Here is a 16779-nt window from a genome sequence, read left to right as displayed (position 1 = left end):
GTAATGGATAGATCACAGCCCCGAGAGTCAGAAGGTCATGGGTTCTAATCCTGGCTCTGCCACGTTTCTGCTGTGTGACCTTGGGCAAGTCACTTAACTTCTGTGCCTCAGTTACCTCATCTGTAAAATGGGGATTGAGACTGTGAGCCCCACATGGGAACAGGGACTGTGTCCAACCCTATTTGCTTGTATCCACACCAGTGCTTAGTACAGTGCCTGGCATATAGTAAGCACTTAATAAATGCCATTATTATTATTAATAAGAAGTCATGGATTAGGAGGATTAGGATTATAGCCATTGGATTTGGCTATAAGGAAGTCATTGGTGACCTTAAAGAGGGCAGTTTCAGTGGAGTGAAAAGGTCAAAAGACTGATTTTAGTGGGTGAAGAAGAGTCAGTGGCGATGTGAAGACAGCTGGTATAAATGACTTTTGAGGAGTTTGGATTGAAATGGAAGAAGGGGTGGATAGCTAGAGAGGAGTATGGGGGAGGCTTGGGCATGGTTGAAGGCAGAAGCGAAGCAGCCAACAAAGTAAGAAGCTTTTAAAAAGCGAGGGATGGGAGAAGAGTCGGATGAGGGTTTTTTTGTTTGGTTTTTTCTGAGAGAGGATAGGGTCAGTAGCGCAGGTACAGGTGGCTGGATTCAGAGAGTAGGCAACAGACTTCATGAGAAACAGCAGAAAAGCAGGAGAAAGACAAGGAATAAATAGAGTTGTGAGGAGATGATGGAGAAAATTTGGGAAGTTTTTTCCTGAAGGTTTCAAATTTGCTAACAAAGTAGTGGGTAAGGTCTCTGGGGTTGAGAAGGAGGGAGTTAATTTTGGAAGAGTTGATGGAGTTGTGGGTATGGGATTTGATGAGGAAGGAATAGAAGTGTTGTCGAGTGGGAGATGACTTTTTTTGTTTAATAGCAGGATAAAGTGAAATTGCGGTAGCAGAAGTCAAGACTGGGGATTGGTGTTGCACTAGCAATGGGGACCGGCGGGGGTTGGGGGAGAACAAGATTATTGAGAATGGAGGAGATGACTGAGTTGAGGGTGTGTACTTATGCATCAGGGAAGGGTTTGGAGGGAGTCCAGTGGATGTCTCCACTCTTCAAAAACCCTCAGTGATTACCCATTCCTTCCCTCATCAAGCGGAAAATCATGACTACTTGTTTTAAGGCATTCTGTAGGCTCCCCCCACCTCTCCGTCCTCCCTAATTTATCCTCTCTCTTCTCCCCCATACCCCAGCTCGCCCTTTTCATTCTTCTCAAGATTACGTACTCATTGTGCCTCATTCTCATCTCTCCAGCCCCCGATTCCTTGCTTATGCCCTTCCTCCTGCTGGGAACTCCCTCCCCCTTCCCATCTGGCAAACCACAGCTTTCCCCCATCTTAAAAGCCCTTCTCAAATCCCACCTCACTTGGGAATCTTTCACTGGTTAATTTTTCATTTCCCCAGGTTATATCCACCTAACTACCCCTCAGCACTTTCACACCATCTCCACTCTTATTTACTCACAATTAGCTCATCACATTTACTCATTCATGTATTCATCTTTTCACTCTTTTTTTCCTCCTATCTTTAACTATTTTTTTGCATCTCCCCCACTAGATGAAAGTTCCTGAGGACAGCAATTGCATCAGAGTCTACTGTACTCTTCCAAGTGCTTACTTAGTTCAGTGCTCTGCACAGAGGAAGAGCTCAATAAGGGCTACTAATTGGCTCTTACCGACTGGCTTGGATACCCAGTGAAGTATCTGGAGAAGGATTCTTATGTGAGCCTGAACTTGTAGCCATCTGGTGGAGGAGCCCTGCATATGTGATCCTGAACGAGCAGGGTCTGAGACTGAGGGAGGCCTACTCCCCCTGGAGAGACTGGAGAAGGGATCAGGACCTGTGCCATCAGCACGAGGATTCCCACTGCTTTCAGGTCAGTGCCTGCTAGGCCACCCTATGGCTGCTGATCATCCTGCCCGGAGGGTCACTGGTATTGGGCTATCAGCCTGGGGTGATTCTGCTAAGATCCAATGAACTATCCCGACTTTGTGTTTGCCGACTGAGGAGTCCCAGCATGGAGCGGTGTTCCAGGCCTTTGGGTAGAGGTGTGAGCAGGGTGACAGGAGAAGCCCCTAGGGTAGTGACGTTGGCCCTTCCTGGCAGAAGGGGAAGGCACAAGGAGTCAACTCTCTCAAGCTGCAATTTGGTGGGAATTTACCCTGACCACCAAGGGAAGATGGGGCAGTGTGACAAGAGGGAAGGGGTCGGGGGTGGTGACAAGAGTGGGGGTGAGGGTGGGGGGATGTAGCATTAGCAGTAGTTTCTCTGCTACTTGAGTGTGCATTTGACCTCCAGGAGCAAGGATAGTTTCAAAGCAGAGGCTAGCTGCTGCCTCCTCCTTTTCATCCAAGATCCCTGGAAAGTCCAGGAATGTGACAGCACAAGTGACTTTTGGGCTTTCAGGGAGTCTTTCTGGACCACTTCATAGAGACTGCAATTTCTGAGCCGTCCAGGTGACTCCTGGGTTCAAGCGACAGTGATAGGCACATGAGTTTGAGTTGATTTTTCTTTTGAATGCTACAGAACCATAATGATTGATCCTCTCCAGTAAAAGTACTTTTTAAATATTTTATAGAAGATATGTTTGTGATTCTTGAGTTCCACACCTATATTTGGACTACTCTACTTAGGGAGGGGCAGAAAACCAGTCAAAGCCACTATCTTTCCAGGCTTAGGGCTGAGCTATACTGTGGACCCTGATGACTTCCGGTGTTGATTAGGGTGATTGGAAAGTAGAATTCAAGGCTGTGGATGGTAGTGGCATCTCAGGATATTTAGCAAGAAACATCACCTAAATGGGTTTAGGAGATCAATTAAAAGGGTTTAGGAGATTGAAGACCTCAGGATTCCAAAACCTTAATTTCAGGCTAGAAAGTGCTAGCTTGTGCCAGCTGAGGATATGCTTGAAAAAGGCTCAGGTGACATCTGAGGATTTTAGTCTTAAAAAAAACCTGGGGTTTCATCCTGAAAAATCATAGCAACTGACAGTGTAGTCTGTGCTTTTGTACATATGAAATTTGTCCTTTGCATTGCTGATGCATTTTTGCCCTTTGTAGGACCTTAGCTGACTTCAAGCCAGGAATCCTGATTCTGTTGCCCCTCAAGGAGGACAACCTTTGCAAACCAATATTGATGTGCAAACTGAACAACTCTGCATGTCAAGTAATCTATTCGACTACAAAACCCTCACATTTATGTTGCATTTTTAAAAAAACTAGAGTGGCTTCACCTACCCTGCATGTATTGGCAAAAGGTGTGCACTCTTCAGTGGATGAACATTCAAGCCTGGCAGGGTTTATTTCTCAAGTCATCAAACTTAGCCTTTGACAGAGGCTCTTTTGGGGTTTTGTTTTTTTTTTTTGAAACTCAATCAAGTAAGCCTGTATTTTGATTTGGCCGACTAAGTTAAAAACTATGAGTTTCATTACGGGACAATGTGGGGAGGGAATGTTCTGCCAACTCGTTATATTGTACTCTCCCAAGCCCTCTGCACACAGTGCTCAATAAATACAATTGATGGATCAACAGGATAAATCCTCAGTCATGTGGTCGTTTTATTTTACTAAATATCCCATTATGTTGAATATATAATTCAAGAGTAATAACTTGTTTTCATGCAAGGTTTGAGACATTCTTGGGCAGTAAGCCTTGGGATTCTAAAGACTTTGACATCTATTTGGATTATTTTAGGAAACGCAAATTAGGTTCTCTCCCTTGATCTCCATATTCTTTTGGGAATGCTATGGGTTTTTTTTTCATTTGTTTGTTTTGTTTTTTAATCTTAAGCCTTGGATGTGCATCACATCCAAGGCTTAAGACTAGACTTAGTTGGGACTAAGTCTAAGTTGGGGCTAGTTGGCTAGAATGTGTGCAAAATCTAGCTCCTAAGTGAAGAGATAGTTGTATAGATCAAAATTCCTATGTATAGGAAATCGTGTATTTCAGTGGCCACAGAAGAGAGGAGATAAGGGGCTGTCAGGAAGAAATACTGGTTTATGTCCAGGAAAATATGGTTTGTCAGAAAAATTGGTGTATTTCCATACACCTTGTATTTTTCCAGGTTTGGGTTGGGTGAGACTTTGAACTCTTTATATTAGGAAAAGCTCTGCTCTGGGCAGATTATCCAAATATCACTGAGGATGACAGTAATAACCCCAACCCCTTGACTACCATCTACCCTGATATATATTTTTTTTAAAAACTTATTAGCAAAGAAGTAGCAAATTTTACTTTTAAGTGAACTCAGAGTTTCTGGCCTTCTGTTTTCCTCTTAGATTTTGATTGAACAGAAAAAGGGGCAGTTTTGCTGTAGAATTGCTTTTAATCTTGCCAAAATTGAATAATTGGTCCCAGATATCAAAAGGAAAAGTTAATTTGAGTTAATCCACTCCTAATTGCTGATGCCAAATCTTGATTTGTATCTTCAGGAGGAGAAATGGAATGCCTACTAGATGTCTCTGCTCTTGCAATTAAACTCAACAATACTCTCATCCAGTACCATAGCATTGAAGGGGACAAGTGGCGAGTTGTGAAGAAAACGGTAAGTTAGTACGTTTGCAGTGGCAATCGCCTCTCTGCCCCAATAAATCGGTTAAGAGCTTTGGCCACACTGAATGTGTTGTGCCCTCAATCTCCTGTTAGTAAGGAGAGTACATTCTTTCCAATCGCATGTTTAAGGAAGACCTTCCCATGTAGTACTCACCCATTTTAACACCAGGCCTATATGTACAAGTCATCAATCAGTCAATCAATCGTATTTATTGAGCGCTTACTGTGTGCAGAGCACTGAACTAAGCGTGTGGGAAGTACAAGTTGGCAACATATAGAGACGGTCCCTACCCAACAGTGGGCTCACAGTCTAGAAGGGGGAGACAGAGAACAAAACCAAACATAACATATCTCTTCCGTCACTATGCTGCATCAAATCCAAACAGGCTTACATTGGACAATTCATTCAGTTGTATTTATTTAGTGCTTACTGTGTGCAGAGCACTGTACCAAGCACTTGGGAGAGTACAGAATAACAGTAGACACATTCCCTGCCCCCAGTGAGCTTACATTCTAGAGGGGAATGCAGACATTAATGCAAATAAATGTTACAGATACGTACATAAATGCTGTGGGGCTGGGACTGGGGGGAGGATGAATAAAGGGAGCAAGTCAGGGCAACGCAGAAGGGAGTGGGAGAAGAGGAAAGGAGGGCTTAGGGAAGTGCTCTTCTAGGAAATGTGCCTTTAATAAGGCTTTGAAGTGGGGGAGAGTAATTGTTGGATTTGAAGAAGGAGGGTGTTTCAGGCCAGAGGCAGGTTGTAGGCAAGGGATTGGAGGTGAGATAGACAAGACTGAGGTACAGAGAGAAAGTTGGCATTAGAGGAGTGAAGTGTCCAGGCTGGGTTGTAGTAGGAGAGTAGTGAGGAGGGGTAGGAGGGGGGAAGGTGATTGAGCGATTGACTAACGGCCCCTGATTCCCTAATGTAGATGGGGAGTCCCAAGAGGGACAGGGATTGTGTCTGACTTGATTATCTTGTATCTACCCCAGCGCTTAGTACAGTGTTTGGCACACAGTAAGCACAGTGAAGTCTAGTGGAAAGAGAGCATAGGCCTGGGAGGCAGAGGACTTGGGTTCTAATTCTGGCTCTGCCATGTACCTGCTGTGTGACCTTGGGCAATTCACTTCTGTCTCAGTATCTCACCTGTAAAATGGGGATTAAGACAAAGTCCCAAGGGGGACAGGAACTCTGTCCTATCCAATTATCTTGCATCTACCTTAGTGCTTAGTACAATACCTGGCACATAGTAAGCACTTAAATACCTTTTTTTATTTTTTTTAAAAAAAGCACACACTGAAATCGTTTTGTGGCAGAAGGGTGCATTTTTTAAAATTGTATTTAAGCACTTACTCTGTGTCAAGTACTGTTCTAAGTGCTGGGATAGATACAAGTTTATCTTTGTAATTGTTATTAGCTTGTCACTTTGTGTCTTTCTGTAGGTTTTAACTCTCCTAACTCTTTGAACTAGGAAGACAACCTCAATCTACTGGATAATAATCAGTATGGTTTTGGGAAAGTCTCATCAGATGCATCAAATTTCTGGTTATGGTCACGGGTTAGTCCGATTTCCATGGACTAATATCAACTAGTGGGAAATATCAAATTGGATCCTGGGTCCAGTACAAATTCATATTGTCATCAGTGATTCAAATGAGGCACAATGGAAAAGCAGTGTGCCCTAGTGGATAGAGCATGGGCCTGGGAGTCAGGAGGTCTTGGGTTCTAATTCCGCTCCGCCACTTGTCTGTAACCTTGATCAAGTCACTTCACTTCTGTGTTCCTCTGTTACCTCCTCTGTGAAATGGGGATGAAGATTGTGGGACAGGCACTCTGTCCAACCTGATTTGCTTGTGTCCAACCTGATTTGCTTGTATCCACCCCAGCACTTACAGTGCCTGGCACATAGTAAGCACTAAATATGACAGTTATTATTTTAAATGATTGGTTAATTCTCCATTCAGAAGTAGTCAGGTAGCAAAATAAAGATGTACAGGAAGAAGCAGAGAAGTAGAGAAGCAGCGTGACTCAGTGGAAAAGAGCCCGGGCTTTGGAGTCAGAGGTCATGGGTTCAAATCCCGGCTCTGCCAATTGTCAGCTGTGTGACTTTGGGCAAGTCACTTCACTTCTCTGGGCCTCAGTTCCCTCATCTGTAAAATGGGAATGAAGACTGTGAACCCCCCGTGGGACAACCTGATCACCTTGTAACCTCCCCAGCGCTTAGAACAGTGCTTTGCACATAGTAAGTGCTTAATAAATGCCATTATTATTATTACAGGACAGTGCATCTCCCATGTGAAGGGGCAATTATTGGAGGTAACAATGCACCACTATGGGCCTAAGTGTAAGCCATGTAGGGGCTGTTAAGTGACTACCAAACTGGGAATACAGATTAGAAGGAAATGCTGCCACTGTATCTCACAATATTCTAGGCCTAGTCACGGCACTGGAGAGAAGGGAGGAATTGCAGAGGGAAAACAACCTTTTCTCCATCTCCACTGAGGCACCAATGGGCTTTGGTGAATCAAGGGAGATTTTTAGCTAAGTGTTAGGAGGAACTTTCTGGCTGTGAAAAATCATTGCACACTGATAATGGATTATTGAGGGATACTATGGAATTCCCTTCCCTGTGTTAAACTGGGCACTATGATATGAACAGCATGGCCTAGTGGATAGAGCATGGGCCTGGGAACCAGAAGGACCTGGGTTCTAATTGTAGTTCTGCCACATGTCTGCCGTGTGACTCTGGGCAAGTCGCTTAACTTCTCTGTGCCCCACTTGCCTTATCTGTACAATGGGGATTAATACTGTGAGCCCCATATGGGACAGGGACTGTGTCTTTTTATTGTTATGCTGTACTCTCACAAGCACTTAGTACAATGCTCTGCACACAGTAAGCACTCGATAAATACAATACTAAGCACTTGAGTACCATTTTTATTATTATTTAGTAGGATAGGATGCTTCAGGAGCTGTTCTTTCTAATGGGAAGCAGCATGGCCTAGTGGAAAGAGAGTGGGCCTGGGAGTCCAAGGACCTGGATTCTATTCTTGGCTCTGCCATTTACCTGCTGTGTGACCCTAAGCAAGTCACTTTACTTCTCTGTGCTTCACTTCCCTCATCTGCAGTATGATGTTCAATACTGGTTCTTCCTCCTACTTAGACTGTGAACCCCATGTGGGACCTGATTATCTTGTACCTGCCCCAGCACTTAGTACAGTGTTTGGCACATAGGAAGTGCTTAACAAATACCATTATTATTATTTTTAGTCTGAGGCCCTTCCAATCCAAGGAGCTTATGATTATTTCTTGAAAATGCTTTAGTACAGCATCACAGATCTGAATCTGAAATAGCTGTGGAAGTCAAGCTTTTCCCTTTGCTGGAATCTGTTTGGATAGTGAGTTTGAATTAAATGGTTTCTTGGGCAACGATCTCCATGAGAAGCTGCATTGCCCCTTTCAGAAAATGAGTACCATTTAGAAAATTGTTGCCACCATTTCTTTCCCAGTGGGTAGCTGATGCCTGTGAGGATTTGGCTCAATTCGGAAGCATTCGGAATTGATCGAGACAAACTTTTCCCCTTTTTGTAGCATGTGTTTTGGGTCCAGCCGAGCAAAGCTTTATTGCTGTATCCTGTGTGTGATCTTCAGTCTGTTGATAAAGCAGCACTACTTGAATAAAATTGCTTTCTGCGAGTAAAGGCTTAAAATGTCATCTTTGAACGTGTTCTAGGGAAATTGCTTGGTGGAGGTATGAATTGGCCCAGGTGTGTGGTTTCAGGGTGAAATATGCTCTGCTAGATTCTTATTTGCAGTGGTTTTAATCAATTGTATTTAATGAGCACTTTCTCTGTGCAGAGTCCTGTAGTTAGCACTTGGGAGAGTATAATATAAGAGTTGGTAGATATGTTCCTTGCCTACAAGAAACTTAGAGTCTAGAGGGGGAGGTAGACATTAAAATAAATTCTGTACGTACCTAAGTGCTGTGGGGTTGAAGGTAGAGTGAATAAAGGGTGCGAGGGTGACAGAGAAGTGGAAATGAGGGTTTAGTCAGGGAAGGCCTTTTGGAGGAGATGTGCTTTTAATAAGGATTTAATTCATTTAATAAGGACTGTGTGACTTTGGGAAGGCCACTTAACGTCTCCTCTCAGTTTTGGAAATTAAAACTGTGAGCCTTATGAGGGACAAGGACTGTGTCCAGCCTATCTTGTATTTGCCTCAGTGCTTGACAAATACCATAAAAAAAAAAAAAGGCTTTGAAGGTGGGAAGAGTGATGTCTGTTGAATATGAGAAGGGAGGGCATTCCAGGCCAGAGAGTCACTTTCAAAGCCTCTAGACTGTAAGCTCATTCTGGACAGGTAATGTCTGTTGTATCATACTTTTCCAAGCATTTAGTACAGTGCTCTGCACACAGTAAGTGCTCAATAAATATGATTGAATGAATGAATATTGAAGGAACATCTCCAAGAGGCCTTTCCAGACTAAGCCCTAATGCCCTCTTCTCCCACTCCCTTCTGTCTCCTTTGCACTTGGATTTGCTCCCTCAGCCCCACGGCACTTTGTACATATCTATAATTTATTCATATTAACGTCTTCCCCCTCTAGACTGTAAGCTCGTTGTGGGCAGGGAACATGTCTGCCAACTCTGTTATATTCTACTCTCCCAAGCACTTATGCAGTGCACTGCACACAGTAAGCACTCAATAGAATTGATTTGATTGGAGAGACAGAGTGTTCAGCAAGGAGGCTGATGCAGTAGTCAAGTTGAGCACTCACTGAATGCTACACAATGTATTAAGCATCTGGGAGAATATACCAGAAGCACTGAGACACACTTACTACCCATGTAGAGCTTACAATTATAATCGGTACATCTCTGCCTTAAAGATTCATTTAAGCATCTTAGCAGTGTGGTTTAATGGAAAGAATATGGGCCCGGAAGTCAGAGGACCTGGGTTCTAATTCTCCCTCTGCCGCTTGTCTGCTGTGTGGCACTGAGCAAGTCATTTCTCTGTACCTGTTTATCTCATCTGTTAAATAGGATCCAATACCTGTTCTCCTTCTTACTTGGACTCTGAGCCCCATGTGGGGCAGGGACCGTGTCCAACTTGATTACCTTGTATCTACTCCAGTGCTTTAGTTCAGTGCTTGGCATAGAGTGAGCACTTAATAAATGCCATAATTGATTGATTCTACAGTTAGGAGATTCAGAAGATTCTGATTTGGCCCACTCAGTGAACCCGAGCCTCAGATCTTAAGTGTCACTGCAAAATCGGGGGACATCTGTGACTTGGAAATTTGTTTACACCATCTCTTGACTTTTCCAGAAAGATGTAACAGTTTGGCGGAAACCATCGGAGGAATTCAATGGCTATCTGTAAGTACTGGATACGTAATTCCGAAAGCCCTTCTGAGCTATGCCTTTGTAGGGAAAGGATGTGGGTGAGGCTCAGGGTGCTTCTTCCCCCTCCGGGTAGCTCTCTGACAGTTGTTGGCTACACCTAGGTGGAGCATCTACATTTTAACCCAAGAGTGTTCTTGGGCTTCCTGATCTAGTTCTCTACACCTGCTGGTTCTCGTGTTAGAGCATTTTCTGCAAGAATTGTGCTACTGCCACGCACATGAGCTCATCTCTGGGGTGCCCATCGGGCTGTTAGAGGCATTGATGTCATTATTTATTCATTCATTCATTCAATCATATTTATTGAGCGCTTACTGTGTGCAGAGCACTGTACTAAGCGCTTGGGAAGTACAAGTTGGCAACATATAGGGACGGTCCCTACCCAACAGTGGGCTCACAGTCTAGAAGGGGAAGACAGAGAACAAAACAAAACATATTAACAAAATAAAATAGAATAAATATGTACAAATTAAATAAATGAATAGAGTAATAAATACATACAAACATATATACAAGTATACAGGTGCTGTGGGGAGGGGAAGGAAGTAAGGCGGAGGGGATGGGGAGGGGGAGGAGGGGGAGAGGAAGGAGGGGGCTCAGTCTGGGAAAGCCTCCTGGAGGAGGTGAGCTCTCAGTAGGGCTATTAAGGGAGGAAGAGAGCTAGCTTGGCAGATGTGCGGAGGGAGGGCATTCCAAGCCAGGGGGGTTACGTGGGCCGGGGGTCAACGGCGGGACAGGTGAGAATGAGGCACGGTGAGGAGATTAGCGGCAGAGGAGTGGAAGGTGCGGGCTGGGCTGTAGAAGGAGAGAAGGGAGGTGAGGTAGGAGGGGGCGAGGTGATGGAGAGCCTTGAAGCCGAGGGTGAGGAGTTTTTGCCTGATGCGTAGGTTGATTGGTAGCCACTGGAGATTTTTGAGGAGGGGAGTAACATGCCCAGAGCGTTTCTGGACAAAGACGATCCGGGCAGTGGCGTGAAGTATGGATTGAAGTGGGCAGAGACAGGAGGATGGGAGATCGGAGAGGAGGCTAATGCAGTAATCCAGACGGGATAGGATGAGAGCTTGAACGAGCAGGGTTGCGGTTTGGATGGAGAGGAAAGGGTCATTAGGCCTCAAACATATGACCTTGGGCAAGTCACCTAATTTCTGTGCCTCAGTTTCCTCCTCTGGAAAGTGGGGATTCAGATACCTGTTCTCCATCCTATTTAGACCGTGAGCCCCATGTGGGACTGGATTATCTCCTATCTACCCCAGTATTTAGAACAGTGCTTGGCACATAGTAAGGACTTAACAAATGCCATTATTATTACTGTGTTGCCACTTGCAGTACCAAGGGAGGTTGGATTTTTGCCTGAACTGGGTCAGAAGCAGCTCTACCCTGTGCTGTGTCTAGATGGCTAAGTGAAGGGGAGAGCTGGGCAATTTTTCACCAAATCCGCTCAATGTTGTGATCCACCTCGGGTCTGCCTTCTGTTGGATGTTTTATTCTGGCCTGAAAGGTCTGCATTATTGCCCCATCTCTCTGCCTCATTTACCTGTGGAGACCCAGCTGGTACTAAATTAAACAGAAAACTCTGTGTCTACATTTGGAAGGCATTGGGTTCCTCAGAGTCCAGTAGGGACCACTGTGGTCAAGGCAAAAAAGAGCTTTCTTTACGAAGCTGGCTTCACAATGCTTCTCTGTTCCCAGGTTTGAAGCTGGGAATGAGAAAAGATTGAGTTATGAATACAGAAGACCTCCTTTTCAACCTTCAGAAACAGCAGAGCTCTTGAGTGCCCTACAGTGTGGAGATTTTACCTCTTTGCCAACTCAGGGCCGTCTGATGGAGCCCGTGGAGTCAACAAAATTGCCACTAATGTGTTTTGCTTGAGTAGCAAGGCCTTGCATCGGTTTCTGCCAGAGAATTAGGGTATTCAGAGAGCCCTGATGTGGCTCTTGGAATTGCTCCAGCTCCCCTCCCCACTCCTGTTCTCGGAATGAAATGGGTGTGGGATGGCTGTAGCTGTGTGCATAGAGGGGGGAAAAAATTATCAGCTCCTTCCACATGTGTACCTTGCCAGGACGGGGGCCTTTACTTCATCTTCCCCACAGTCCTGCTGCTGTCGAAATACTCTGGCATGATCTAAGAGAACTCTCTAGTATTACTTCTTACATTCAGCTCAAAGGGTTGAACCAAGATATTCATTAATTCATTCATTCAATTGTATTTGAGTGCTTACTGTGTGCAGAGCACTGTACGAAGTGCTTGGGAGAGTACAAGGGAAGACTGAATCTCACTATAAGAATAATAGCATTTGCTTAGTACCCACCCAGTGCAATGCATTGTACTAAGACCTTGGGAAAGTACAACAGAAGTACAAGACCCATTACTGGCCCATGAGTAGCTTATACTACTTGCTCAATAAATACGAATGGCTAACTGACTTAGTTTTCCTACAACATGGGGGTCTCATTCTCGATCAACTCCATGTTCAGAAGGAGTGTGGCCTAGTGGAAAGAGCTTGGGCCTGGGAGTCAAGGGACCTTGGTTCGAATCCGGGCTCTGCCACTTACTCGCCTGCTGGGTGACCTTGGGGAAGTCACTTAACTTCTGGGTCTGTTTCTTCATCTGTAAAATGGGGATTTGATAGCTGTTCTCCCTCCCCCTTAGAATGAGTCCCATGTGGAACAGGGACTGCCTCCAATCCAATAATCCTTGTGGCTTCCCTAGTGCTTTTAGTACTGTCTCTGGCACATGGTAAGCACTTAAATACCACCATTATTATATTAAGTAAAGGAAAACTCGTGTTCGGGTCTGTGTGCCTTGACTGATGCCTTTGTGTTCTATCCAGAAGGGGGTGCATATTGTTAGAAAAGTGTTCCTTAGCAGTGTTCTAGCCCAAGCACACAGTTAAAACACATGTTCTGGAAGAACTGGGGGTATATCTGTACTTAATACAGTCCTGTTTGCTGGACTGTGAACACAAGCTGTGTTGACAGAAAAATTACATTCAAAAAATGATTTTTGTGAATAAAATCTTCAGGACTGCCTTTTTCTACCCACCCTCCTGAAAAATCCTCTTATTTCTTTTAAATTTGGACTGTTCCAAGAGCAGCAATGGAGTGATTTTCTTTGCTTTTGGTGGTTCTTTTTAAAACTTTGTTTCTCCAGGTACAAAGCTCAGGGAATTGTGAAGGATGTTGCCAACAGGGTAATTGATCACATTCGCCCAGGGCCCTGTCGTCTAGATTGGGACAGTCTAATGACCACCATGGATATCGTTGAGCAGTTTGAAGAGGTAAATATCGGGCTTGGGACATGAATGGGACCAAGGGATGCTGTGGGTAGGCCTAATGCTTTGAGTAGAGTAAGCAGAAAAAGGTAACACTTCCAGGTGGGATTTTGTGACCCCTGAGGGAACTGGAGTATAAATGCCATTAAAATGAACTGATTCTAGTGAGATCCTCAGGTAGGGAGGGCCGTCAGAGTAGTAAGAACCTTAAGCAATGCTTAAGGCACTATATCCACTCTTGATTGTGTCAGTGATTTGGGGATGGATTTTAGAACAAAAATGAAATCCCATGAGAGAGGCTTTCTAATAGGGAATTGCCAAGCCCCAAAGGGTTTTCTCTGTATTATTGAATATCACTCCCCCCGCCTAATGAGTTCTTTAGGGTCTGGACTCTCAAATGTTCCTGTCATTTTAATCAGAGTTTATTAGGAAATGTGACTTTGGTATTAAGGTTTGCTCAGCTATCATATACTTGTAGGGTTTAAAGCTGGACAATTTCAAAAATTCACAGAGTTGCGTGTGATTTTGGGAAAAGTCTCCATTATGGTTGATGTTTTTAGGAATGTCCGTAGAAAGTCACATTTGGAAAATCCTCTGCCACAGGGCCTGCACAGCTCATTCTGCCACTGGTGTTGGAGAATCCTGAATAAATTTGGTTGGGCTTCTCTTCCTGGTGTCAGCAGACATGTGAGCAGGGTGGCAGAGTTAGAGAGAGGATTTAAAGTGTTAAATATTCCTGGGACTTGTAGTCTCTGGGCCAGAACACGTATGTTGGGAGCAATTGAAGCCAGCGAGCCCTGACCCTAGAAATCCACGTTCTCCTGGAGCTGGGCCCACTATACGTTATGGGTAGGGGTCCCTCTGGAGCCCTTTCAATGGACTGCAGATTCATTCCCACAAGCTCTAATGTTGTGCTGTTGGAAGCCCAGTTTCAATGGGAATGAATTATCAAAGTGGATAGGGCCAAAGAAAAAGGTTTGCTAGATGCTAATCATGCATCCTGGTCATTTGTGGCGCTCACCTCAGTGTTTTGATGACACTCTATTGCAGATTACCTATGAATGTGTTTTGAATCAATGACATTTATTGAGCGCTTACTCTGTGCAGAGCACTGTACCAACTGCACATGTTTACCTTACTGCACAAATATGATTGTCATGAGTGTAGGTACATTGTGGTGTATGATCAGTCTGGATTCCCTTTCCATTGTGAGAACAACTAGCTAGCAGTGGCGTTAGGTGATGTTCACGTGTAATGTGGCTTTTTGCATACTCCATCCTCGACCCCCAGTTTTGTGAAATCTAAATGGATGGTCTCGTTTCAGTTCTCATTCTGATCTCAGTATCTCCTCTGCTCTTCTCCTTCCTGTAGAATTGCTGTGTGATGTGTTACACTACTGCTGGCCAGCTGTGGAATATTATTGCACCAAGAGAGTTTGTTGATTTCTCCTACACCACCCAATATCAAGAGGGGCTCTTATCCTGCGGTAATGACCTCCTTGGGGCTAGGATACTATTTGTCTCTTGGCTCTGTCAAGTCATCTGTTAGGAAACCATCATTTTTTGGGCCTTCTGGGCAAAGAGCCTAGAACTACTGAAGCTGGGTTTTAGGCGAGTGTGAACTCTCTCTAGTGATTATGGAGATGCAGTCCATCAATGGTATTGATTGAGCACTTATTGTGGGCAGAGCACTGTACTAAGTGCTTGGGAGAGTACAGTATGAGACTTGGTAGATGTGTTCCCTACCCACAAGGAGCTTACATTCTAGAGGAGGAAAGACAGACATTAATTATAGGGTGGGGGGAGTTTCAAGTGTTCAAAGGGATAAACAAAAAGGCCAGCTGAGGGGTGGGGGTACTGTCTCATGCGAATCAGAGGGGTGAAGGGTAACTGTGCTGTTCCTTTGAAGCCTCCCTCAGAAACAGTTTTGAGCTTGATTGTTTGGGTGGTTCTGCCCCATCCAACCAGTGACTAACTTGGAAGATGGGGAAGGGTATTGAAGTATATCTGAGGCATCGCTGACCCTTTTGAATTGTGCTTAACCGTCTTGGGTAAAACTTGCTTTACAGGTGTGAGTCTTAACTACGGCGAGACGAGGCCCAACTTCGTCCGTGGCCACAATCATCCCTGCGGCTGGTTCTGTGTGCCCCTTCCAGACAATCTGGATCACAGTCTCTTGACGGGCTACATCCAGACTGATCTGCGAGGAAGGCTTCCTCAGTCTGCAGTCGATACTGCCATGGCTAGTACGCTGGCCAATTTTTATAGCGACCTCAGGAAAGCACTGAAGGTTTGACTGGAACTGGCCTAGCCATGCTGTCCCGCATCTCCCCCTGCTCCACCCTCTCCCATACATGCACGCACCTGTAGGCTTCACATATTCCCTTCCCCTTCCCTGTATTGCATTCTACAGCTCAGAGAAGGGCAGACGGTTTGGTTCATAGTCTGCTTGTCTCCTTGATGCCCAGTGCTCACAGTTGGCCATGGTCAGGGTCTGGAGAGAGACGTGTAGAGAGAGTAGAGAGCTTTTAAACCTGTACTTAAGTAGTACCAACCTACGAATGCACTGACACACCACCAACCTGAGGTATTTACTCTCCTGCAAGGACTAATAGGCCATGGTCTCCAAGTAACTCTCATCTGCTGCTTGGGTGATGTTGAAAGCATAAATTTTGTTTGACCTCCAAAGAACACTTTTATTCACTAGAAATATTTATTTTACCCAAAACTAGGTGTTTTTTAATCATTTGTGATTTAGACTGTATCTATTTTTAAAAAATTGTATATTTTTATTCGTTTTAAAATTTTCTATGCCCTGTTTTCCATTTTCAACCACTTGCTTACAATGATAGGATTCTGGATTAGCAAATCATGGTTAAGATGTGATGATGGTAGTGGAAGCAGACCAAGAGAAAGCATGCATCTTGCACCTGCCATTGTGTTCCCTGGTAGCTGGGTGGGCCATCCTGGTTAAAGTGGGCTGGAAAAGCAGTATGGCTTAGAGGCTGGGGAGTCAGAGGACCTGGCTTCCTATCCCAGGTCTGCTGCTTGTCTGCTGTATGACCTTGGGCAAGTGACACAGTTTTCTCATCTAAATAATAATTATAATAATGATGACATTTATTAAGCGCTTACTATGTGCAAAGCACTGTTCTAAGTGCTGGGGAGGTTACAAGGTGATCAGCTTGTCCCATGGGGGGCTCACAGTCTTCATCCCCATTTTACAGATGAGGTAACTGAGGCCCAGAGAAGTTGTGACTTGCCCAAAGTCACACAATTGACAATTGGCGGAGCTGGGATTTGAACTCTGACTCCAAAGTCCGTGCTCTTTCCACTGAGCCATGCTGCTGCATCTGTAAAATGAGGATTCAGTACTTGTTCTCCCTCTCATCTAGGCTGTCAGCCCCATGTGGAACAGAGACTGGGTCTGACCTAGAATGTATTTACTCCAGCGCTTAGTACAGTGCTTGTCACAGTAGCAAGTGCTTAACATTTGGCACTATTATTACTGTTTT

At 44.6% G+C, this 16779-nt stretch overlaps 1 protein-coding gene across 2 annotated transcripts; it reads left to right on the top strand.

The window, feature by feature from the left end:
* The first annotated feature begins 1695 nt into the window (after window positions 1-1695).
* On the top strand, window positions 1696-15993 carry STARD4 (StAR related lipid transfer domain containing 4). Of its 2 annotated transcripts, XM_038770371.1 has the most exons (6): window positions 1838-1917; window positions 4472-4584; window positions 9920-9969; window positions 13145-13271; window positions 14637-14751; window positions 15334-15993. In XM_038770371.1, exons 2-6 carry the CDS (start codon window positions 4480-4482, stop codon window positions 15558-15560), a joined length of 624 nt encoding a protein of 207 aa, XP_038626299.1. In that variant the 5' UTR covers window positions 1838-1917; window positions 4472-4479; the 3' UTR covers window positions 15561-15993. The 2 variants fall into 2 exon arrangements, with proteins under 2 accessions (XP_038626298.1, XP_038626299.1); XM_038770370.1 differs by lacking the exon at window positions 4472-4584 and having other exon boundaries at window positions 1696-1917.
* Window positions 15994-16779: the final 786 nt, after the last annotated feature.

The sequence above is a fragment of the Tachyglossus aculeatus genome, chromosome X3 (genome assembly GCF_015852505.1).
Source record: "Tachyglossus aculeatus isolate mTacAcu1 chromosome X3, mTacAcu1.pri, whole genome shotgun sequence".
Classification (NCBI taxonomy): domain Eukaryota; kingdom Metazoa; phylum Chordata; class Mammalia; order Monotremata; family Tachyglossidae; genus Tachyglossus; species Tachyglossus aculeatus.
The sequence above is the reverse complement of the archived record's forward strand: the minus strand, read 5'-3'. Positions and strand labels throughout refer to the sequence as shown.

What these genes read in the sequence shown, in the direction of transcription:
- STARD4 (XM_038770371.1), top strand. Translation starts at nt 4,480, where the DNA reads ATGGAATGCCTACTAGATGTCTCTGCTCTTGCAATTAAACTCAACAAT. An exon ending in GAGGAATTCAATGGCTATCT is followed by an intron (nt 9,970 to 13,144) that starts GTAAGTACTGGA and finishes TTGTTTCTCCAG; the next exon opens with GTACAAAGCTCAGGGAATTG. An exon ending in TCGTTGAGCAGTTTGAAGAG is followed by an intron (nt 13,272 to 14,636) that starts GTAAATATCGGG and finishes TCCTTCCTGTAG; the next exon opens with AATTGCTGTGTGATGTGTTA.